The sequence below is a fragment of the Coenobita brevimanus genome, chromosome 94 (assembly GCF_032717465.1).
Source record: "Coenobita brevimanus isolate Jiangsu-jjx chromosome 94, ASM3271746v2, whole genome shotgun sequence".
Lineage (NCBI taxonomy): Eukaryota > Metazoa > Arthropoda > Malacostraca > Decapoda > Coenobitidae > Coenobita > Coenobita brevimanus.
This window is the reverse complement of record NC_137047.1, coordinates 20,228,674-20,253,322: the sequence shown is the minus strand read 5'-3', so window position 1 is coordinate 20,253,322 and position 24,649 is coordinate 20,228,674. Positions and strand designations below refer to the sequence as shown.

At 41.8% G+C, this 24,649-nt stretch overlaps 1 protein-coding gene across 1 annotated transcript in view; it reads left to right on the top strand.

Moving 5' to 3' along the window:
- Nucleotides 1-24,649, top strand: part of Girdin (protein girdin) — an 818,609-nt gene that overhangs the window by 633,434 nt on the left and 160,526 nt on the right. Inside the window, exons 19-20 of the mRNA XM_080282575.1 lie at nucleotides 7,497-7,606; nucleotides 19,814-19,955. Coding sequence (XP_080138701.1) covers nucleotides 7,497-7,606; nucleotides 19,814-19,955 — 252 coding nt within the window. The remainder of the gene's footprint in view (nucleotides 1-7,496; nucleotides 7,607-19,813; nucleotides 19,956-24,649) is intronic.

Sequence of the window (24,649 nt, the reverse complement as noted above, 5' to 3'; positions counted from 1 at the left end):
CATTCATTTTCACTTTCACTTTCACCATCTTCACTTTTACATTCATTTTCATCTTCACTTTCACCTTCATTTTAATTCATTTTCACCTTCGCTTTCACCCTCACTTTCACCTTCACTTTCACCTTCACTTTCACCCTCACTTGCACCTTCACTTTCACCTTCACTTTCACTTTCGACTTCATTTTCACCCTTTTCATTCATTTTCATCTTCACTTTCACCCTCACTTTCACCTTCACTTTCACCTTCACATTCACCCTCACATTCACCTTCACTTTCACTTTCGACTTCATTTTCACACCTTCACTTTCACATTCACGTGTACTTTCACCTTCACCTTCACTTTCACCCTCACTTTCACCTTCCTTCTTCACCTTCACTTTTGACTTCACTTTCGCCTTCACTTTCACATTCACTTTTACTTTCACCTTCACTTTCACCCTCACTTTCACCTTCCACTTTCACTCACTTTTGACTTCACTTTCACCTTCCACCTTCACTTTCACTTCTACTTTTGCCTTCACTTTCACTTTCACCTTCACTTTTACTTTCTCCTTCACTTACACTTTCTCCTTCACTTACACTTTCACACTACCTTCACTTTCACCTTCACAATGCCTTCACTAACCTTCACTTTTTCATTCATTTTCACCTCTCTCGGAGACAGAGAAAAGGGGAGGGAATATAGGAGAGTGAGAGAGAGGAAGGACCATGGTTATGCCTACCTCCCTCATTTGTTTATGCCAAGGGGAGGCCACTTGTCATTTCTGTGTTTATTCTCTCTCTCTCTCTCTCTCTCTCTCTCTCTCTCTCTCTCTGTGTTGACTTTGACCTTCCATATTTACTTGTGTGCTCTCTGTCACCCTCACTTTTATCTCATTTTCACAGTTATTTTCATTTTCAGTTTTACGTTCTCTCTCTCTCTCTCACTGGAGAGGGACGGGGAGGAAGGGAAGGTATGGAGGAGGAGAGAGAGTGGAGGAACTGATGTTATGGTATCTCCTCCGTTTGTTTGTTTATTCGTTTATTCCAAGACTTTATTGGTCTTTTCCTAACCCATAAGAATTTTGTCCACTTGGCTCCTCGAGTCCAATAAAAGCGAATTCCGCTATATTGAAGTCCGTTATATTGAGGTTTTACTGTGTGTGTGTGTATATATATATATATATATATATATATATATATATATACAGTAAACCCTCATTATACAATGCCTCATTGTACGATATTTCGCTTTTACAATGTCAAAATTTTAGTACCCTATGCCCACTATACAATGGGAACGATTTGCAACAGCGATGGATCATCCCCGGCTCAGTGAACAGCGAATGTGCAAACACAACAAAAACGTCCTCACACTGTCGTCATTAGACCACATACACTTGTCCACCGGTCCAGCCTCATTAGCTAGCCCTGCCCAGCCAGCCAGCCGTGCCCAGCCAGGCAGTTCTGACATTGATGAGTGAGGGCTGTGAGTCCCTGTGACTGTGAGGCTGAGTAGGGACAATTCGCCGTCAGGACGATTCCCCATCATTTATTTACGTATCAGTTTATTTAGCAAGTACACAAGTTTTTTAATTATGTAAGTTATAAAAGTAATGGTGGTTTATTGTTTATATAGTAAATGTAAAATATGGCATTAAATCATGGGCATTAAATGAAAAATAATAATATATTGAAACGTGAATCAGCTGATTTATGATCGATCCTTCATCTTAGCATAAGGCTACATACGAGACATTGGCATTTATATAAATGCCTAATTACCTTAAGTAAACGATCGACATACATTGGAATTATACAAATAATCGTCATGTTACGTCTATATAAATGTTTCGGGATATTTCGCCATCAAGTCAATTCGCCATCACAACAATAACAAGACAATTCGCCATCGGGACTTTTCGTTGTCAGGATGATTCCCCGTCGTTTATTTTCATATCAGTTTATTTAGGAAGTACACTAGTTTTTTAGTACTGTACTTGTACCTCTTCAAAGTCATTTTAAAATATACCCAGGATGTTGTAGTACCAATGGAAATTAATGAAAACAGCTGTGGGTGATGCTAGAACATAATTCAAAGTCAACTACAGCAAGGTAGAAACAAGTTAAATAATGTCTAAAAGTGCAACTTACAAATGATATCCAAAGCCAATGCTATTGAATGAAAATAGATTTTGATAGATCCCCCTGAGAATTAGTTATTAAAGTATCAGTTAATCAGTAATAAGTATGTTTATAGAATGACGGGGAATTGTCCTGACGGGGAATGTCCATATTATGACGACGAATTGTCGACTTCATGGCGAATTGTCTAGGAACCATATAAACAACCGTTGCTTGCTTCAGTAAAGGTAAGATCTACTGTATACAGTAGTTTTCATGCTTTTTTCTCTTTATTCACTATTAATGTGTTACTTTAAATGTTTAAACATAAGGATATTTCATGTATGTGAGTGCTAAGGTGTGTGTATGTGAGAGTTTAGGCACGTCTGGGAACGTATCCCCATTGACTCCATGTTATAATGGGATTGCTATACGATGGATTGCTTTACGATGGGGTGTTCAGGAACGGAACCCCATCGTATAATGATGGTTTACTGTATATATATATATATATAGTATATATATATACTGTATATATATATATATATATATATATATACAGTAGAACCTCTTTGGTCCAGACCCCTTTAATCCGGATTTCTGTTAATTCGGACAAAATTTTAAAATAATAAGCTTCCCGTCCGATCAGCAAAGTTAAGCAACGTTGGGTCTGGTTAGTGCTTGGATGGGTGACCGCCTGGGAACACCAGATGCTGTTGGCATCCCTATGTGTCAAGTGGGGTTGGTGGAGGATTAGTGCCCCTCCCTGTAAAACAATTAACTCTAAGCCATTGGCCACCCCGTCTGGGATACATGGCGTCTGGCAATGAATGAATGAATGAAGCTCCAAAAATATGTTGAAAGTAATTCTAAAGTCATTTTCAGTATCGGCACAGAAAGCGATCGTTATTCGTTTAGTGTCGGATCACGCTAGGTCACAACGTGGGCGCCTGTTTAAACACACGCTAGCATTCGTTCCATCAACTAGTTCACCAACCATTTATATTTTTACGCTGTATTTCAAAAGTTAATCCTCCTTACCATGCCCCTTAATGCAAGTGTAGCTTCTGCAATAAATAAAGGTGTTAAAAGGAGGAGTTTGCTTACATAAAAATGGGTCAGAATATTCTGCAGTGTTTAGTGATTACTGTAGGTTATTTTTTGTACTTAAATGTGCTTTACTTGTACATCAAACTTTAGCTTCTTGCCCATATGGGTGTTATCAATATGCCAAAGATGACAATGTATTTTTTGCCTACATAAGTTTTATTTTCATTCCAAATATTACAGTTAATTAATTTATTTTTTTGCCTACATGGGCCTTAGTCACTTACTACAATTTAAAATGTAGGCTAGTTTCTTGTCATGGCCTTACCTGTAAATTATGCAATACAAAACTATCGTACATGATTAGTTTGGTTATTTTAGTATCCTTTCATCTTTTGCAGTTACGTAGGGTTGACATATGCCACATATGTTAATAATTAACAAACATACCATATGTAGATAGTTTTTGGTATGAACTGGAGATTACCCTGATGGTCCGGACAATCTGCTAATTCGGGCAACCCTTCCCCCCATATAGTCCGAATGAGAGAGGTTCTACTGTATATATATATATATATACTGTACACGCATACATACACAGGTATACCTCAATAGTAATCCCTCCAATATCCGACGTAATAGAGCCATAGGCAGGTCCGGATACTGGTCCTGTCCGGATATTGGGCCCCAGCTTATGGACTTGTGCTTATGGACCCTAACTCAGAGAAACACCTATACAGCTCCCTCTGGACATGCATAGCACCTATTTAAGACCCAAATCACACCAATAAGGCACATAAATGACTGAAATAAATGCAAAAGAAGCATAAAATGAGGGTTTAGAAGTAGGTTCATACAATATTAAACATTCTGGTTACTGGCTCCTGGACTGGTACTTATGGACTCTAACCTAGCCTAACTCTGAAAATCACCTTCCTACTGCACATGCATAGCTCCTAACACCCTATTGACACCAATAAAGGACATTAAAGAGTGAAATGAGGTGTTTGAGGTAAGTATAGTATGGAAAAAAGTACAGTATGAAACATTCTGCTTACTTACAGCAAGTCCATGGCCACCTTGATGAATAACCGCCTCCTCTCAGACGCTGACAGTAAGAAGGATTTCCTGAAGCACTTCCAGTACACTGTTCATGAGGTCTTGCACTGAACTTAGTCAATCGCACTCAGAAGTCCGTTCTCTTCACAGTGCGCACTCTTGTCTAACTAATGCTCCATTGTACCTTACTAAGTGTTGCACTCCGCACTTAAACTTTTTCCATTCTTCTAATAATTTTCTAAAGCAAAAACAAACAAGTCTATTTACGTTAAATTTTGTTCCAAATTAGTCTTTTCACTCACAACTGTAAATCCTTAACACAACACACTGTTTTTTTCACTGCACAACACTGTAAATTCCCATGTGGTCTAGTGGAGAAGTTCTTGCTGTTTATTCACTGTCAGAGTCCGAGAGTATCACTGGCAGATGACCTAGGGGTGCGTCGCTGGGTCATGGTGATGGCGTACCCACTGCAGACGACTCTGAAGACAGACGCAAACTCACGTCGAGCAGTGACTCCACTGTGGCTGATGTGCTAGGCTGTAGCTCGGAGCATGAGGGCCTGTCTTGGGGAGGCAACGGAGTGGAGCCAGGGCTGGGCACAGCGGGGGTCACGGACCTGAAAAAACTGTCAATGGTTGATTGACGCAATGACCGACGATTCTGACGATTGATGATGTGCTGCCTGAGAGCACGCACTTCCTCCACAAGTCCCGAGGGCCCCATCTCCCTGTCGCAGTCCAGGTGTTCCAGGTAGTCTAGGACGAACTCTAGGTGTTCCCGCAGTGCGCTCAGCTTGGGGATGGCTGGAGTAGTGTCCTGCTGAGAGGAGTCCACATCATCGTCGCCTTCCTCGTCGGAATCTTCAAGCTCGGTATTGACACTTGCAACTGAAGACGCGATCTCGAAATGAGACAATGTCTGATACCCAGGATCGCCCTTGTCGTCATCCAACCACTCACGAACATCGTCCACATCAACATCGTCACGTGCGTATGTAGCCGTGCATGGAAGTCATCCACGTCAAACCCTAGAAAATCGTACTCCACATCCATTCTGAGAAGCTGACGAGACCAACCATTTTCCAGAGTCTTCACAGGGACTTCCTTCCATGCACTAGCCCAGTTGTACAGTGCAGATTTGATGTTGTAACGGTGAAGGTTTTCCAAAGTCCGCTGGCCTCGCATGTCCCGTCCCTCCCTGCGCTCGTCCTCGTCCTCGAGAACAACCATTACCTCGCCCCGGAACTTCCGTCGGTATAGGTGCTTTGTTGCCACGATCACTCCTTGGTCCATTGGTTGGATGAAAGCAGTCATATTAGGTGGCAGAAACATGCACCTAATCCGGCCATTCTCAGCCACCAAGTCCTTGTCGCACGGGTGGGCAGGTGCATTGTCGAGGAGAAGGAGGACCTTTACCTGGTCATGCGGGATTCCCAGTGTCTTCGTCTGGTAATTGATGACCTCCTTGACGAAGTGGTGGTGGAACCAGTCTTTGAAGATCACGGCTGTAAACCATGCCTTCAAAGAATGGTACCAGACGACAGGAAGGACATCCATCACCCCATGAAGACGCCGAGGCTGCTTTGCATGGCCAACAACAATGGGCTTAAGCCGGTGCATGCCGTTAGCATTGGCACAACACGAAGCAGATATCCGTTCCTTGGAGAGCTTGCGGCCAGGTACACGCTTCTCCGTCTCCTCGGCTAGAGTGTTCGTTGGCAAAGAGCGATAGAATAGACCAGTTTCGTCAGCGTTGTAGACTTGACTGAGAGTGAGGCCCTCCCTGTTGATCAAGCCCTTCACCTTGTGCCGAAACTCATCAACTCCATCCTCGTTAGCGTTCAAAGCTTCACCATGAGCTTTACAGTTGGTAAGGCCATGCCGTAACTTGAACGCAAAGAGCCAACCCTCGGATGCCTTGAAGTCTAGGGCATCGTGAAGCCTGGTGAACTTCTCAGCAGCAGCCTTCAGCTCCATTCCACGTACCAACACACCAGCAGCACGTTGCTGTCGATACCAAATCAACGTGGAGCGGTCAATTTCAGCAAACTTGGGAGTAAACATCACCTTCCTCTCCACGTTACATTTTCTTCTTGACGAGAAGTCAGCCGTGTACTGCATGAGTTTGTCTCGGGATCTCTTAATATTGAACAAAGTAGAGCGGGCCAGGTTGAACTCACGGAGGATGCAGGAAGAAGACCACCCTGCATCTACTTTTTCCAATATCTCCCGTTTCTTCTCCAGAGTCAACACCACTCTCTTCCTTTTCTCAGGTGGCGGGGCCATCATCACACACACTAAGAGGAGGCCCGAGAGCAGCAGGAGTGCCTGCAGCAGGTAAGGCACCACCACAAAAGCGAGCACGTGGGCAGCCATAACGACGAGCGTGCACTCGCAGCGAGAGACAGGCAGAAAGTGAGGAGGATGCAGCGGCGCTCTATCGGACATCGGAGGAATGACGCGCCACAACAGTGCTGTCCCGCGCCGCGCGCGGCAAGTTCAAATTATAGGCGGGAATTTTTTTTTTTTTTCCCGGACCATTTTGGGAATGTTGGATCCCGGGACGATTATGTCCGGTTAGTGGGGATGTTCGGATATTGGGCGTTCTTATATTAGAGGGATTACTGTATGATACCCCTAGATGCGATACGCTGGCTTAATGATGGGGGTAGAAATATTGAAATACCATCATACCTTCCTAATGATGGCCAAACCCTGGTTTAATTATGGGTTTTTATTCTTTTTACCAATTTTGATGATATTGTAGACTAGAATTGTGTGTTTAACTTGATTTATAAACTGTTTTTAGACTTAGATGAATGTGTTTTAGTCATAGGTGGGGTGAACATTGTCATTTTCGGGCACAGTTTACTAAGCTTGATTTTTTCCATACTTATATTTGACGACTTTCAGATTTTATATGTTGGTTTAGTGAGTCATTAACAGGTGTTAGTTTTAAGTTTGCTACTTTTACAGCTGTTAGGCCATTTAGATTGGCTTTAAACTTGCTTTTGGGCTCATTTGGGTGGGACTAAGACTTGGTTGGGGGGGAAACCAAAGCCTCAAAAATGCATCCCTATACTTTACATGTTAAATCTACCCCGAGGTACGATGCCCCGCCTAACAATGAGTTTTTACTTAACCAACTGCATTGTTAAACTGGTGTACACCTGTATAAATAGATAGATAGATAGATAGATAGATAAATATGCACTGTACATATCTTAAGTAATGGTATTTCCCACAGTTTGTCTTTGTATGATAATGAATAATTTCCCATGCAGGTGAAGACACAACAGTTGACCAATCAGCTGGATAGCCTCACTGCAGACCTTACTAAGTTGGGTCTTAATGCCAACAATCTGACTGCTCCAAACTCTGAGAGTGACACAGAGTAAGTTTTCCACGTTTGCTTATATTGCTGGTATTAGCTTTTCTAGTGAAACTGAACATACAGTACTGATGCTTTATGTAATTTTTGAGTGTGTAGACAAAATATCCCTTTAATCATCAGTTTAATTATTACAGGCTTTAGAGTACTTTAATTTTGAAATAATGTAGTTTAATAATAATACACTCAGTCCTTGAGTAATGTGCAGTTGAGTTGTATATTTTTGTTCTAACATGCTCAGCATAATGCAACAGGTCATAGTCAACACGGGGAAAACTCAATCTCATGCAGGAAGTCAGCTGGCCTGGTGACAAAATTTGAAAGTTTGGCGCGATGATGTCACCTGCGAGACTTGTCATGATTGGCCAGTTTACATCTGGGTACCTGTCCTGGGCACCCTCAAGGCTGTATGGTTAAATGAAAATTTATGAGTTTCTCAATTTTTAGGAACAAAATGGAATGAAAATTTTTGCTAATCAGAAAAAAATTACTCTTTCATCCACGTGTTCTTGTAAGTTAGGATTCAATTTCATGCTTTCCAACACATTTCAGACTGACTTAGCATACGGCTATCAGTCCATTCTCGCATTTCAGTGAGTTCCACCCCACACTCTTGTGGGTTTCACAATCTTAGGGGATGATATGGAATGAAAATGTATGCATATCAGAACAAAAAAATACAGGGGATACTTTTTCAACCATTTGTTCGTGTGAGTTAGCATTCAGTTCCACATTCTTCATTTGATTTTGGGCTTCCCAACACAGTTCGGACTGACTGAGCATATGGCTATCAGTCCATTCTTGTGCCTCACAGAGTTCTACCCACGCTGTGCAGTAAGATTTTGTGTGTGTGTGTGTTTGAGTATCGAGCAAGGATATAGACTCTTAATCATGCTGTGTGATCAGTCTCAGCCACCCAGAAAACTGCGCATCTTCACTTATGCCCAGAAGGATGAGATGGTAAAGGAGTCAGAGCAGGGAAGGTATGCCCAGAAGGATGAGAGTGTAAAGGAGTCAGAGCAGGGAAAGAGGCAGGTAGAAATGGCAAAAAACATGGCATGAATGAAAGCACCGTTAGAACAATTTGGAAGGACCGGAAAGATAAAGAAGATCGTGCGTGGGAATTCTGGTGATGCGAACCTGGCAGCAGTGAAACTTCATAATGTTGTCCTGGAGCTGACTGAGAAGCTCATAGGACATTATGTGGAGCGCCAGATGAAGAAAATATCCCTACCGAAGGCTGCATGATACGAGAGAAGGCAAAACTTTTTGACAGCAACAACATTGGGAGTTGGGGGCTGGGGGAGAGTGCCCGGGAGCTACACATTAACAACACATGATTACCCAGCCTAACTTTTTTTTTTTTTTTTTTTTTTTTTTTTTTTTAATTTTAATACCAGGCTGTGGCACAAAAGAAGAAAGCATACAATGAATGGATGAGAAATAGGGGCGTGGAAGAGGTTGAGAGGCGGAAGAGAGAGTTATATGTAGAAAGGAAGAGAGAGGTGAAAAGATTAGTAAGAGAGAGTAAGAAGAGAGTGGATGAGGAATTTGGAAGAAATTTGAGTGTAAAGTGGAGGGACTGTAAGAAAATGTTCTGGAGAGAGGTGAAAAGAGTAAGACAGGGTGGAAGTGAAGTTAGCAGGGGAGTGAAAGATAAAAATGGTAGATTACTAGTGGAGAAGGGAGAAAAAGTGAGCAGATGGAGAGAACACTTTAAGGAATTGTTGAACGTAGAGGATGGAAGTAATGCGAGTATAAGTGGCTGGGGAATGGCTGGGAGAAGGAGGGAGGTGAGAAGGCAGGAAGAAATCAGTAGGATAGAAGTTGTGGAAGCAATGAAGAAAGTTAAATCGGGGAAAGCCCCAGGAATTGATGGAGTGTGTGGTGAAATGCTGAAGCATGGGGGAGAGATAGTAGTAGAATGGATGTGGAAGATGTGCAGATTGGCCTGGGAGGAAGGTAGAGTCCCGGAGGATTGGAAATCAGGTATAATTATTCCCTTGTACAAAGGAAAAGGGGAAAAAGAAGTGTGTGGTAACCATAGGGGCATTTGTCTTCTTAGTATAATAGGAAAAGTGTATGGTAGGATACTTATTGACAGAGTTAGAGAAAGAACAGAGAAATTAGTTGGAGAAGAACAGGGAGGCTTTAGGAAGGGAAGAGGTTGTGTAGATCAGATATTCATTCTCAGATCTTTACTGGAAAAGTTTCTAGAGAAGGGAAAGAAGTTGTATGCGGCATTCATGGATTTGGAGAAAGCATATGACAGGGTGGATAGACAAGGATTGTGGAAAGTGTTGAGAATATATGGAGTAGATGGAAAGTTGTTGAATGCTGTGAAGAGTATGTACGATGGTGCGAAGGCTGCAGTGCGTGTGGATGGTGATCTAAGTGAATTTTTCTCTTTGAAGGTTGGGTTGAAACAGGGATGTGTCATGTCTCCATGGTTGTTCAATCTGTACATGGATGGGGTAATAAAAGAGGTATAAGGTAGGGTAGTGGATGTTGGAGTGGCCATGGTGAGAGAGGATAGTGTTTGGAAACTCCCTGTACTGTTGTTTGCAGATGATACCGTGTTGTTGAGTGAAGACGAAGGAGAGCTGCAAGGCTTGGTGGATGAGTTTGGGAGAGTGTGTAAGAAACGGAATCTAAAGGTGAATGTAGGGAAGAGTAAAGTGATGGTCTTTGAGAGAGGTGAAGTCAGTGAATGTACAGCGAGGTTGGATGGTGAGGAATTGGAAAGTGTGAGTACGTTTAAGTACTTGGGTAGTGTGATGAGTAAGGATGGAGGTTTGGAGGGTGAAGTGCTTGAAAGGGTACAGCAGGGAAGAAAGGTTGCTGGTTCCTTGAAAGCAGTGATAAGAAACAGGGAAGTGAGCATGGAAGTGAAAAAGTTACTACATGACAGTATTGTGATACCAACTCTAACGTACGGAAGTGAAGCTTGGACGTTGTTGGAAGGACACAAGTCAAGAGTGAGAGCAGTGGAAATGAGTTATTTAAGAGGAGCCTGTGGAGTCACATGGAGAGACAGGCTGACGAATGAGGATATAAAGGAGCGTTGTGGTGTTGATGTGGATGTGATAGGAAGCGTTATGAGGAACACACTGAGGTGGTTTGGCCATGTGGAGAGGATGGAGGGTGAAAGACTGACGAAGAGAGTGTATGTGAGTGAGGTGGAGGGGGAAAGAGGGAGGGGGAGGCCGAGGATGAGATGGAGGGATGGGGTGGAGAGGTATATGAGAGAGGGGGATGTGAGCTGGGAGCAGGGGAGTGAAATGGCGGGGGACAGGGCGACTTGGAGGCGATTTGTTTGTGGCCACCCCAAACGGGATTGAGGCGTCTGGCAATAGATAGATAGATAGATGTTCTTAACTACAATAGTCATATCTTTTCAGTGTTTTACCTGATGGTGGGTATAAGTAGAGGGTAATTTATTTGCAGTAGGGTGGTACGAAGGGGTAAAAGTGAGAGTTTTGGAGAGTCGCCGGAACACTTTGTACCCTTATATATGCAGACAAACTGTATTGTGTAAGTGACATGGGTTACAGTACCACCGTCCTAAACCAGTCCCTATTGTCTGCTTTACTCGATGATTGAGTGTATTAGTATGTAATATGTGAGTGGGTTTTGCATTAACATTGTTCATTGATTTTTTAAATGTATACATTTAATTATGAATATAAATACAGTTACAGCATGATGAACAGTAAGATTTTAGATGTGAGCATTGTGCACATTATATGGAAGATTGTAAAATACAGTAATGCACTTTAGATTATATGAAGAATTGCCTCGCCGATAATCCAACAATCACTTGTATATTGAGATGTCAGTGACAGGAGCTTTTATTCACAGTACAGTATTTCTTTCCAGAAAAACTAACACTGTACATGTGAAATTTCTTTATTTGTGTCACAGTATATATAAGAATGTATGAGCTAAAAAAACAACAGTCACTTATGGTTTTGAGAAAGAGGATGATTCAGATATGGATGTGCTGATGAATGGATAGCCTTAAAAGATATTAAGCGCCATACATCAGTGCATTAATAGAAAAGAGAGTCAAAATGCTCAGAGAAGAAAAGTGAGTAGTGCCATGAAAGCCTTGGTTTGAAACGGAGGACTGACTAAAGAGGCCACAATAGGACTGCTTGAAGGCATTTTAATGCCCACATTCATGTATATGCAGTGGCATACCCAGAAAGTTGAAAAGGGGGGGGGGGCTTTTTTTTTTTTTTTTTTTTTTAACTGTGCAGCCCATGACTGGTGAGCCCAGCGAGCCCGTACAGCTAGGGGGTTCAGGGAGGACGCTGCTAGCCACCCCCACCCCTGAGAAAATTTTGCATTTGGGCCAATTTTATAATCATTTTCAGGCTCTATGGAATGGGTATATAACATAAATATAGCATATTCTAAAGTCATCTTTAAGTACTCTGTGCCACTGAGTTATGATTCAATCCCTCCAATAACCTTGTACTACTAAAATTCAAACACTCACATTTCGATCAAACAACTTTACAACTGTAATAATAACAAATTATCAGGGGCGCATCCAGAAATTTTCTAAGGGGGAAGGCTCCATAGTGAGTTGAGGTCAGGTAATCCGATAATTACAGGGAGGTCACATACAGGTTTAGAGTCAGGGAGCTGCTGGCTCATGTGTTACTCTTTGTTTGTACTTGCCAGTTTTTCATGTTTTGCTGTTATTAAAATAAATATATATAAATTTTTAAAGGACCCAGAGAGCTAAGGGGGGGCCGGGCCTGGTGGCCCCCTCCATGGGTGCACCTCTGCAAATTATATATATCATACAGTATATCTTATTTCATCTCATCAGCCGTTTGAGCGTCCACTGCAGGACTGGCCTATCCCGACCGAAGTGGGGACGATACAGCCAATGTATCACTACCAAGTGGCTTAGGCTGTCTGGTAGAGATTGTATGTAGGGTGCGAAATGCTTGTAAGTGTAATTGTAGTGTTGGAGTGGCTTTGGATATGTGTGTAGTCTGTGAACCAAGTGTAATTGGCCCGCGCTAGCTGACTGGGTGCAAGCATACTGTATAGTATGCGACACTGGTTCAACCACAGCACCCCTTATTTCTGCCAAGCATTACGTGGCCAGAAGAATGATCCCAAAGTTTATTACCCTGGCGGGGCGCGAACCCTTGTTCTTCAGTGTACGAAAACACACACTTTACCACTGTACCACAGAGGCTCCATATGCAGTATATACTGTATATATATATATATATATATATATATATATATATATATATATATATATATATATATATATATATATATATATATATATATATATATATATTGCAAAAGGGGGGGGGGGGTCCCTCGGCAACATGACTCCCCCCTTCGGTACGCCACTGTGTATATGTTGTGTGGCCTGAGTTTGAAATCTGGAGTGAGAGCAAGGGGTGGAACTGGAAATGCTTAAGGAATGTATGTGGATTATACTGAATAAAAAATTCTGTACAGGAAATGGAAATTTGAGAGGTACAGTGTAAGGATGTCTCTTGATCGCAGAATAAAAGAACTTTGCTTTGATAGTATGGGCAAATAGAAAGAAAGGGTGTGGATAGAGTGATGAAAATGGCATGTTATATAATAAACCCTCATTTTACTAATACAGAGCTTCATCTCCTGAGCCAAACAAGAATAGGGTCCTCTTAATAGGGTATCTCGACTGAGAATAATTGCATCAAAGAGACTCCTTACTTAGGCTCAGAAAAAAGAATAATCTCTCCTGCTGCTTGATGTACGATGAAGCCACTCCAAGTTCCTGTGGCGTATTGAGAATGTCTCTTGTTCATGTCACCATTATTAGTACCCAGTTAGAAAAGGTACTGTATGTGGAATGGTAAAGGAAGTATGAAGGTGGGAAGGGAAGACCTCTAGTCGGAGAAGGCAGCAGAATGGCACTCAGCTCTTGATACCAATAAGCAGAGGATTTTATTCCAAAACCTGCCGGTTTGTTTTTGACTATGTTTAAGTAGAGTTCATACAAGCTGTGAATGCCACCTACAGGAGGAGGTTCATACATCCCCAACAGTCAAGAAAAAAATTCCCTTGAAGACTAGGTGGATAAACTTAAAACGCTTTTGATGATAGTAAAAGAGAGCAGTTCCTCTTTGTCAGGGATAAGACCTGTTGAAGAAGCTCGGTAAAGGAAATGGTAAGCCCTGAATGAAGAAGCCAGGTAAGAGAAAGTCTGTTTATCTATCTATTGCCAGATGCCTGAATTCCATTAGGGGTGGCCACAAACAAATCGCCTCCATGTCACTCTGTCTCCTGCCATTTCACTGCCCTGCTCCCGACTCATACCCCCCTCTCTCATATACCCCTCCACTCATCCTTGGCCTCCCCCTCCCTCTCCCCCCTTCCACCTCACTCACATACACTTTCCTCATCAGTCTCTCCCTCTTCATCCTCTCCATATGGCCAAACCTCCTTAATGTGTTTCTCCTAACGTTTCCTATCACATCCACATCAACACCACAACGCTCCTTCACTTCCTTTTGTGTCAGTCTGTCTCTCCATGTGACTCCACATGCTCCTCTCAAATAACTCATTTCCATTGCTGTCACTCTTGCCCTCTGTCCCTCCAACAAGGTCCAAGCTTCACTTCCATATGTTAGAGTTGGTATCACATTACTGTCATGTAGTAACTTTTTCACTTCCATGCTCACTTCCCTGTTTCTTTATCACTGTTTTCAAGGAACCAGCAACCTTTCTTCCCTGCTGCACCCTTTCAAGTGGTTCATCCTCTAAACTTCCATCCTTACTCATCACACTGCCCAAGTACTTAAACGCACTCACATTCTCCATTTCCTCCCCGTCCAACCTCACTGTACATTCGCTGACATCACTTCTCTCGAAGACCATCACTTTTCACTTCCTTACATTCACCTTTAGATTCCATTTCTTACACACACTCCCAGACTCGTCCACCAATCCTTGCAGCTCCCCTTCATCTTCACTTAACAACACTATCATCTGCAAACAACAGTACAAGGAATTTCCAAACACTGTCTTCTCTCACTTGGGCTGCTCCAACATCCATTGCCCTTCCTTGTATCGCTTTTATAACCTCATCGATATACAGATTGAACAATCATGGAGACATGACACATCCTTGTTGCAATCCAACCTTCAAATAGAAAAATTCACTCAGTTCACTATCCACACACACTTCAGCCTTCACACCCTCATACATACTCTTCACGACTTTCAACAACTTCCCATCTACTCCATATATTCTTAATACTCTCCACAATCCTTGTCTATCCACCCTGTCATATGCATTCTCCAAATCCATGAAGGTTGCATACAACCTCTTCCCCTTCTCTAGACGTCCCTGCACATGTGGGGGTCATGGGCAATGAGTGTGCTGACTCTTTGGCGAGAGCTGCTGCCTCTCACCCTTCCTCTCCTCATTACTGTGTCCCACCTGAGGATTTATGTACAGCCACTGTGGAGGCTGTCTGTTTAGGAGGTGGGATGCAGTAGGGACGAACAAACTCTGCAACATTCGTCGGAACCTGGGCAATGGGGGTTATGTGGGGCTATCCCGACAGTGGAAAACAGCTTGGGCCCGTCTCTGGATTGGCCACACTAGGCTGACTCATGGCTTTTTAATGGAGAGGCTGCCCCCTCCCTATTGTGATGACTGTCTGGTTCCTTTGACTGTGCAGCATCTTCTTGTGGAACGCCTCAGTCTTGGGGACCTTCGTTGGCGGGAAATTTCCGGGTGCTGAGTCGGCAACGGATTGTAGCTTCTCTCCTCGGTGCATGGGGAAGAGGCTTGTGGTATGGGGGGAGGCACTTTCTTCTTTGTGTTGAGTTCTGGTCTTCTCCACAAACTGTAGGGCTTTACCATATTGTAGTTTGTGTTTTTATAATGTTCTTGTTTAACCTCAATCTTTCCACCACATTTTAGTCTTGGTTGTTTCTTTTATACTCTCAGTTTCTTTTATGCATCGTGTCTCTCTTTGCTTTTTATGGTTTTTATATATTTTGACTTTTAATGTTTGCGTTCGGCAGCACATGACCTCTGCTGTTGTGCCGCCATGTCACATTTTCATTAATCATTCATTCCCTTCTCTAGAAACTTTTCCACTAAAGATCTAAAAATGAATATCTCATCTACACAACCTCTTCTCTTCTTAAAACCTCCCTGTTCTTCTCCAACTAACTCCTCTGTTATTTCTCTAACTCTGTCAATAAGTATCCTACCATATACTTTTCCTATTACATTAAGAAGGCAAATGCCCCTATGATTACCACACACTTCTTTTTCCCCTTTTCCTTTGTACAAGGGAATAATTATACCTGACTTCCAATCCTGAGGGACTCCACCTTCCTCCCAGGCTAATTTGCACATCTTCCACATCCATTCTGTTACTATCTCTCCCCCATGCTTCAGCATTTCACCACACACTCCATCAATTCCTGGGGCTTTCCCCAATTTAACTTTCATCATTGCTTCCACAACTTCCATCCTACTGATTTCTTCCTCTCTTCTCACATCCCTCCTTCTCCCAGCCATCCCCCAGCCACTTTTACTTATGTTACTTTCATTCTCTATGTTCAACAATTCCTTAAAGTATTCTCTCCATTTGCTCACTTACTCTCCCTTCTCCACTAGTAATCAACCATTTTTATCTTTCACTCCCCAGCTAACTTCTCTGTTTAACTCTCTTTACCTCTTTCCAGAACGTTTTCTTACATTCCCTCTATTTTACACTCAAATTCCTTCCAAATTCCTCATCCGCTCTCATCTTACTCTCTCTTACTAATCTTTTCACCTCTCTCTTCCTCTCTACATATAACTCTCTCTTCCATCTCTCAACTTCTTTGACGCCCCTGTTTCCCATCCACTTGCTATATGCTTTCTTGTTTTGTGCCACAGCCTCTCTCACCTCTTCAGTCCACTATGCTGTTCCCTGCATCCCCTTTCGTCTTCGCTTCACCCCACACACCACGTCACATGCTGCACAGATTTCTTCTGTGAATATCTTGCACACACCTTCCACGTCCTCCATCTGCTCCATTCTATATTTACCCAATCACTCCTCCACTTCCTTCTTATATTCTGTCTTTTTTCCATCCTCTTTTAACTTTTCCACCCTCCTTGTAAGAACTACTTCCTCCTGTCCTTCCCTTCTTCTATTTCTCCATTTCTTTTGGACTCTGATTCTGACCACCACCAAGTGGTGGTCCAAAAGTCCACTCCCCCAACCTCTATATACTCTGGCATCCATTACACAGCTTCTCATCCTTTCATCCACATACACATAATCAGTCATTGCCTTTCGCTCATTCTGTTCACCATCCACCCTTCTCATGACTCGCCATGTATACCTGTGGATCATTTTGTGCCTGAAGAGGGTATTAGCTATCACCAACCCCCTCCTGGCACAAATGTCCACTAAAGCACTGCCATTCTCTTCCCTCTCTGGAGGCACACCCCACTCACCAACTACTCCATCCACCTTCACATTCCCTACTTTTCCATTCATATCTCCAGTCAGAAACACTTTCTCAGTCCTTTCAAACTTTCCTATGCACACTTCCACATGTGTCCAGAACTCTTCTCTCACTCTGCTTGCACGATCTTGCGTTGACGCATACACGTACACAATTGCCCACATTTGTAGTCCAACTTTCAGTCTTACCCACACAATCCATGAGCCATCTGATTCATACTTATATTCTCCTTCCATCTGTTACTCACAACAATACACACCCCTTCTTTTGCCCTCTCATTCTCACCTACTCCTGTGCATATACCCCATCCTTACTCCAATTCTCTTACACTCTAACCTCTTCATTTAGTTTCAGTTAATCCACATGCATCCACTATTGCACCCTGAAGCACCTGGACAATCTCTCTTTCTTTCATCCCGTCATTTGCACCCCTTACATTCCATGTAGCTATCCATACCAAGTCCTTTGTTCGGTTCTTAGTCATCACCTTTTGATCAGTCCTGGTCTGAGGTTTCTTGTTCATATTTTTAGTTAGTTGTTTTCCGGGGAGGGGCACTAACCTTCCGCCAACCCACTTGCTGTCATGTAGGGAACACGTGTTGGTTGGTTATAAGGTTACCACCCAACGTTGTAAATGCTTTCCTGGTTTGCAGGAAACCATTTGGCATGCCATTCAGTGTAAAGCTACCCCCAAAACAGGGTATCACTAAATTAAGTGGGTGGATGATGGATGCCCCCACCTACCAATACTATAATATGAAACTGGTTGCCAAAATAGAGCTAAGGACAAGGGAACTAGAAAAAGGAAGGTCTCAATAAATGCTTTATTGGAAAATCTAGCAAAATACAGTAAAAAGTGGGTAATTGTCTATGGCTAGTAGTTTACACACACACACACACACAAAACATTAAGTAGCTCAGGGCACTAAGGTAAACCTTAAGAAGAAAAAAAATTATGGGGTAGCTTGCGGAGTTGAAATCACTGGTCCTTAGACTGGATGAATGGATATCAAAGCTAGAAAAAGGTAAGGCCCCACTTCTACACAGGTGTAGGCAGATACTTTAGGTTACAGATAAAAATTTTAAAATGTATTTGGGGAGGCCCAAAAGCATGAGTATCCAAATGCTTTACAGAAAAATTATCCAGACATCATATGCCTTGGTGAGTGCAGAATTGGGGTCTGCCAGTTGTATCACAGGATAAAATACTTCACAAAATACTTCTCAGAACTGAGCAGCAGAAAGCAGCCTCTTACGAAAACAGTCAAACCCATAAATCATTAGTTTACAAGACTACATGTACCTTGGGCATATAACCATAAAGTGCCTGAATGCAAACAAAATACACTCGTGATACATTATAGGATTTACTCCATCGTACCACTATGCAACAGAAAAGATTATTCCTTTTACCTTGCCTGTCCAAAGAGTTTCTACAGTGTAATTATTCTTAGGCGATTAGTCCTGTTATGATGGACCTGATCAGTGCGTGGCTCAAGTTATATAGCTTGTAAGCGCTCTACTTGAACATAGGCAGTTAATAGGTATATTATAAGATATTTTGGAAGTGGGAGAAGATGTGGAAGGCCATGATGATGACTGGATTTGGAAGTGGGGTATTAAAGTTGAGAAAACTGAAAAATTGACAAAGGATGGAAATACTGTAGATGGATGAAGCATGTATGGAGATGCATGTGGTAAGATTTTTTTTTTTTTTTTTTTTTTCCAGTAAACAGAATTACTCTATCCTGTAGGTGTCAAGCTTAAATATTGAATGAATGTATGGATAGTTTTCACTGGGCATTTTGTGGATAGTTCTCATACATTTATGCTTTTGTACTCTCTGTTGTGGATCCTACCAACCCTATTTATTAGTGGGATTTGGATTTAGAATCATGGTGATTATTACTAATATTTGTTTGTTTGTCTTTTGCTGTGAACAAGACTGATAGACTGAGCATTGTTTATGGTTTCAGCATTCATATATCAAGAATTGTAAGCAGTACAAAGAAATTAAACAGGTACAGTCCACAGGCGGTGAAGTTGTCAGTATAGTATATCAGGCTGTAAGGTTTCACTGTGTATCCCCATGCTACTCTCCTTTACTCTTTTAAATAAATCAGAAGCACTGTATGTTTCACTGCTTTTGTAGTTATCAATTTACTGAATATAAGAAATGAATACAATATAGAATGAAGCTGTTGTAAACTACTCTTGCTTCTACATTATACACCTCACCCTGTGCTTGACTGGATATTTTGCATGTTGTTAAAGTATAATTGAAAAAGAAGCCATGTTTACAGCTATTATACAGTAGTACAGTCTTATGTGTGTCTTTATTTATATGTCCACTTATTTGCTATGTTACTTATTTTTTAATATCTGTTGTCAAAACATGCTTTTGATAATGTTAAGACTTCTCTTTCAATGAACATCAGTAAACTGTTTCAAGGTCCACAGTGGGTTCATATTATAACTTGAGCAAGCTGTGACTTATTTTTAGATAAAACAGGGAGATCATGAAAGTACAATAGTTTTATTTTTTTTAAGATGTTAGATCACATCTTAGGGAAAATTGTTGTCCAATCATTATATATTTCTACTGTAGCTTGATCTTTTTGGGTATTGTTACAGTACTGTATTATAGACTTAGGAAGCAAATTTTAAGGCTGATCCGCTCATCATTGCTTGCTGCTACAGCCGCTACAAAGCTCTGGAGTCTATGCTGGAAGAGACACTGAAACGAAGTGTAGAAGTGCGGGAGGAGAAAATTGCCTCACTGGAATCTCGCCTCACCGAGTCTGTCACCAGAAACAAGGAGCTCAGGCAGCAGTTAATGGAGGTCAGCTCTTAACATATTATGTAATCAAGAGTAATTTATATTATATATATATATATATATATATACTTATTGACAGAGTTATGGAAATAACAGAGGAATTAGTTGGAGAAGAACAGGGAGGCTTCAGGAAGGGAAGAGGTTGTGTAGATCAGATATTCATTCTTAGATCTTTAGTGGAAAAGTTTCTAGAGAAGGGAAAGAAGTTGTATGCAGCCTTCATGGATTTGGAGAAAGCATATGACAGGGTGGATAGACAAGGATTGTGGAAAATATTAAGAATATATAGAGTAGATGAGATGTTGTTGAATGCTGTGAAGAGTATGTATGAGGGTGCTAAGGCTGCAGTGCGTTTGGACAGTGAACTGAGTGAGTTTTTCTGTTTGAAGGTTGGGTTGAAACAGGGTTGTGTCATGTCTCCATGGTTATTCAATCTGTATATGGATGGGGTTATAAAAGATATACAAAGTAGGGCAGTGGATGCTGGGGTGGCCCAAATGAGAGAGGGCAGTTTTTGGAAACTCCCTGTACTGCTGTTTGCAGACGATACTGTGTTGTTAAGTGAAAACGAAGGGGAGCTGCAAGGCATGGTGGATGAGTTTGGGAGAGTGTGTAAGGGGCAGAATCTAAAGGTGAATGTTGGGAAGAGTAAAATTATGGTCTTCGAGAGAGGTAAAGTCAGTGAATGTACAGTGAGATTGGATGGTGAGGAAATGGAAAATGTGAGTACATTTAAGTTCTTGGGTATTGTGATGAGTAAGGATGGAAGTTTGGGGGGTGAAGTGCTTGAAAAGGTACAACATGGAAGGAAAGTTGCTGGTTCCTTGAAGGCAGTGATAAGAAACAGGAAAGTGAGCTTGGAAGTGAAAAAGTTATTACATGACAGTATTGTGATACCAACTCTAACATATGGAAGTGAAGCTTGGACATTGTTGGAGGGACACAAGTCAAGAGTGAGAGCAGTGGAGATGAGTTATTTGAGAGAAGCGTGTGGAGTCACATGGAGAGATAGACTGACATATGAGGAAGAGACGGAGTGTTGTGGTGTGGATGTGGATGTGATAGGAAGCGTTAGGAGAAATACATTGAGGTTGTTTGACCATGTGGAGAGGATGGAGAGTGAGAGCCTGCCAAGGAGAGTGTATGTGAGTGAAGTGGAGGGGGAGAGAGGGAGGGGAAGGCCAAGGATGAGATCAAGGGATGGAGTGGGGAGGTATGTGAGAGAGGGGGGTGCGAGCTGGGAGTAGGGCAATGAAATGGCGGGGACAGGGTGACATGGAGGCGATTTGTTTGTGGCCACCCCTTATGGGATTAAGGCATCTGGCAGTAGATAGATAGATAGAAGTCTACATATAATGTAGATTTTATATGCAGAGAGAGAGAGAGAAAGCGAGAGGTGGTGAGCTGGGAGTGAGGATTGTCCCTTGCACTTTGTCTCTGATCCAATAATTTGCCCAGTACAATGTTTGGCAGCATCGCAGGCCGGGGAATTCCCGTGAGGGACAGCGCCCAAACAATTTCAGTATTTTAGAAAGACCATAGGTATGGTGTAGAAAGAGGATGGGGTAGAGAGAAAGAACTTTGTGACCTCTGTAATTTGGGGATTAGGGTTTGGTTGGAGAGGAGAGAGAGAGAGTGAGAGAGGATAGCACAGATGGAGGTATGGTGTAAAAAAGGGGATCGGGTAGAGGGAAAGAACATTTTGACCTCAGTAATTATGGGATTAGGGTTCAGTTGGAGAGAGAGAGAGAGGATAGCACAGAAGTAGGTATGGTGTAGAAGGGGGATGGGGTAGAGAGAAAGAACTTTGTGACCTCAGTATTTATAGGATTAGGGTTGGGTTGGAGAGAGAGAGAGAAAAAAAAAGATAGCACAGAAGTAGGTATGGTGTAGAAAGGTGATGGGGCAGAGGGAAAGAACTTTGTGGCCTTGGTAATTATGGGATTAGGGTTGAGTTGCAGAGGAGAGAGAGAGAGGATGGCACAGAAGTAGGTATGGTGTAGAAGGGGGATGGGGCAGAGGGAAAGAACTTTGTGGCCTTGGTAATTATGGAATTAGGGTTGGGTTGCAGAGGAGAGAGAGAGAGAGAGAGAGAGAGAGAGAGAGAGAGAGAGAGAGAGAGAGGATGGCACAGAAGTAGGTATGGAGTATAAAGGAGATGAGGTAAAGGGAATGAACTTTGTGTCCTTAGTAATTATGGGATTAAGGTTGGTTTGGAGAGAGAGAGAGTACAGTATAAGAATGAGAGATGGACCTACGAAAAAAAACGACTTACGAAAGACCTTTGAGAACTAATTATTATCAAAAGTTGGGGACTGCCTGTGTGTGTGTGTGTGTGTGTGTGTGTGTGTGTGTGTGTATATATATATATATATATATATATATATATATATATATATATATATATCCATCCATCCATCCATCATCCAATCCTACGTAGCCCCATGAGGAGCGTAGGAGGCCGGGGCTAGGCAGTTGGTCCTGACATTTAAGATGAGAGTGATCAACCTCACTCATTCCTGAGTGGCATTACGTGAGCAATAAACCCCAACCACCCCTTGGATATAAACCTTCATCGGCTCAATCCAATTGGAGCACAATAATTACCCACTAAACCACCAGGCGCCAAAATTTGTTCATATGGTTACCACCCAGCATAGTAAATAGTTTCCTGGTGTACAGGAAACTATTTGGCTTGTCACTCAGTGTAGAGTCACCCATAGGCAGAAGGAAGAGGAAAGAATGAAGGAATGAAAGACAGAAGAGGGAGTGTAAAGTCACCCGTAGGCAGAAGGATGATGTAAGAATGAAGGAAATATAGAAGGAAATGGAAGGAAAGAAGGATGAAGGAGAGGACAGGGCAGACACCCGAGAGCAGCACTACACTGAGTGAGTGGATGGTGAGCGCCCCCACTTACCACCAATATATATATATATATATATATATATATATATATATATATATATATATATATATATATATATATATATATATATATATATATAATATATATATATATATATTTATATATATATATATATATCTATATCTATATACAGTCAATCCTCGTAAATCGCGTGTTCATATAATCACGGATTCATAAATCACGGCTAAGTGGCTGTCAGACTGCCGGCACCCTTAAATCACTGTTAAGTCACGAAAATTGCAGACCTAGGCACCCAAGTGGGCCTTTTCGGGGAGAATCGTAAACCGCGGCATTCAAATTGATAATTGCGACCCAACAACCAATCACCACGCATCCCTTGTGACAAGTGTGCATACTAATGCCACCACGTTGTTGTTCTTCCCACCAGTCTGCACATTACAGACCATCGATGTGGAGTACGAGAGCTACCTGCCTTTTTTTGTGCACCTTCCCCCCCGCCTCCTACCTTCCATGGCCCCTCCCGAACCTTCCCGACAAGCGCTCTAAGCTGAGCCTGAACCACAGCCTGGCCCTTCACACACTGAGGACGTGGATGACGTAGCATCTGTCATCTCTGAGGCAGACTTTGAGGGCTTCCTGAGGGAGGCAGAGGAGCTGGAGAAGGGAGAACAGCATGAGGGAGCACCCCCACCTCATGCTGAGAGGTTCTAAGTTCTTCCCAACACCACTGCACTCCATTCACTTAAGCAATATCATCATTGGATTAAAGTGAGATCCCTTAACATCGCTTATTTCTATTAAATACATGCACTGAATATTCCTAAATTTGTATGTTTGTGTTTGATGGTGCCTAGATAGGTGTAGGTAGGGTGCTGTGGGGGGTGGTTGGCCGAAGTCCAGACCCAAATTCATTTTTCACATAAGAGTTATTATTTATAAACTGCAGAATTTGTAAATCACGGCAGTGGTCCAGACCCAAATTGCCACGATTTACAAGGATTGAGTGTATATATATATATATATATATATATATATATATGTTTGTATATGTATATATATATATATATATATATATATATATGTATATGTATATATATATATATATATATATATATATATATATATATATATATATATATCTATCTAGTTATCTATCTATCCCATCATCTATCTGTCTATATATCTATCTATCTATCTATCTATATGTATGTACGTATGTATACATACAGTATGTATATGCAGAGTATATGTATTTTATGCATAATCCAGGCATTAGCCAAAGAAAGAGTTACTTGTGAAGAATGCAGAGTACAGTATTCATAATAGCTGTCATGTACAGTACTACATATTCTTAATAGTAATTCATTATATTTGAACACTTGCCATTCATTTTCTCAGAGAGTATTAGTCTCAGCTGGTAGTTCATATTACAGTATTGCAGAGATTATATATTTTATAATTAGCCAATGTTATAAAAAATTTAGTAATACTAATTCATTTTTAGAGTACTCGTATGGTGATGATGATAATGATGATAATAATAATAATAATAATACTGTAATAATAATAATTTTTCATTGATTCTTTCACCATCTAATCCAGTGTTGCCCCATGGGGAATGAAGGACCCCAGGGCTAGGCAAGTTTGTCCTGACATTTGAGATGAGAGTGACCAGCCTCACTCATCCCTGAGTGGCATTACGTGAGCATTAAACCCCAGCCACTCCTTGGATATAAACCTGCATGGGCTCAATCCGATTATAGCGCCTTAATTACCCGCTAAACTCCCAGTGCCAAAATTTGATTAAAT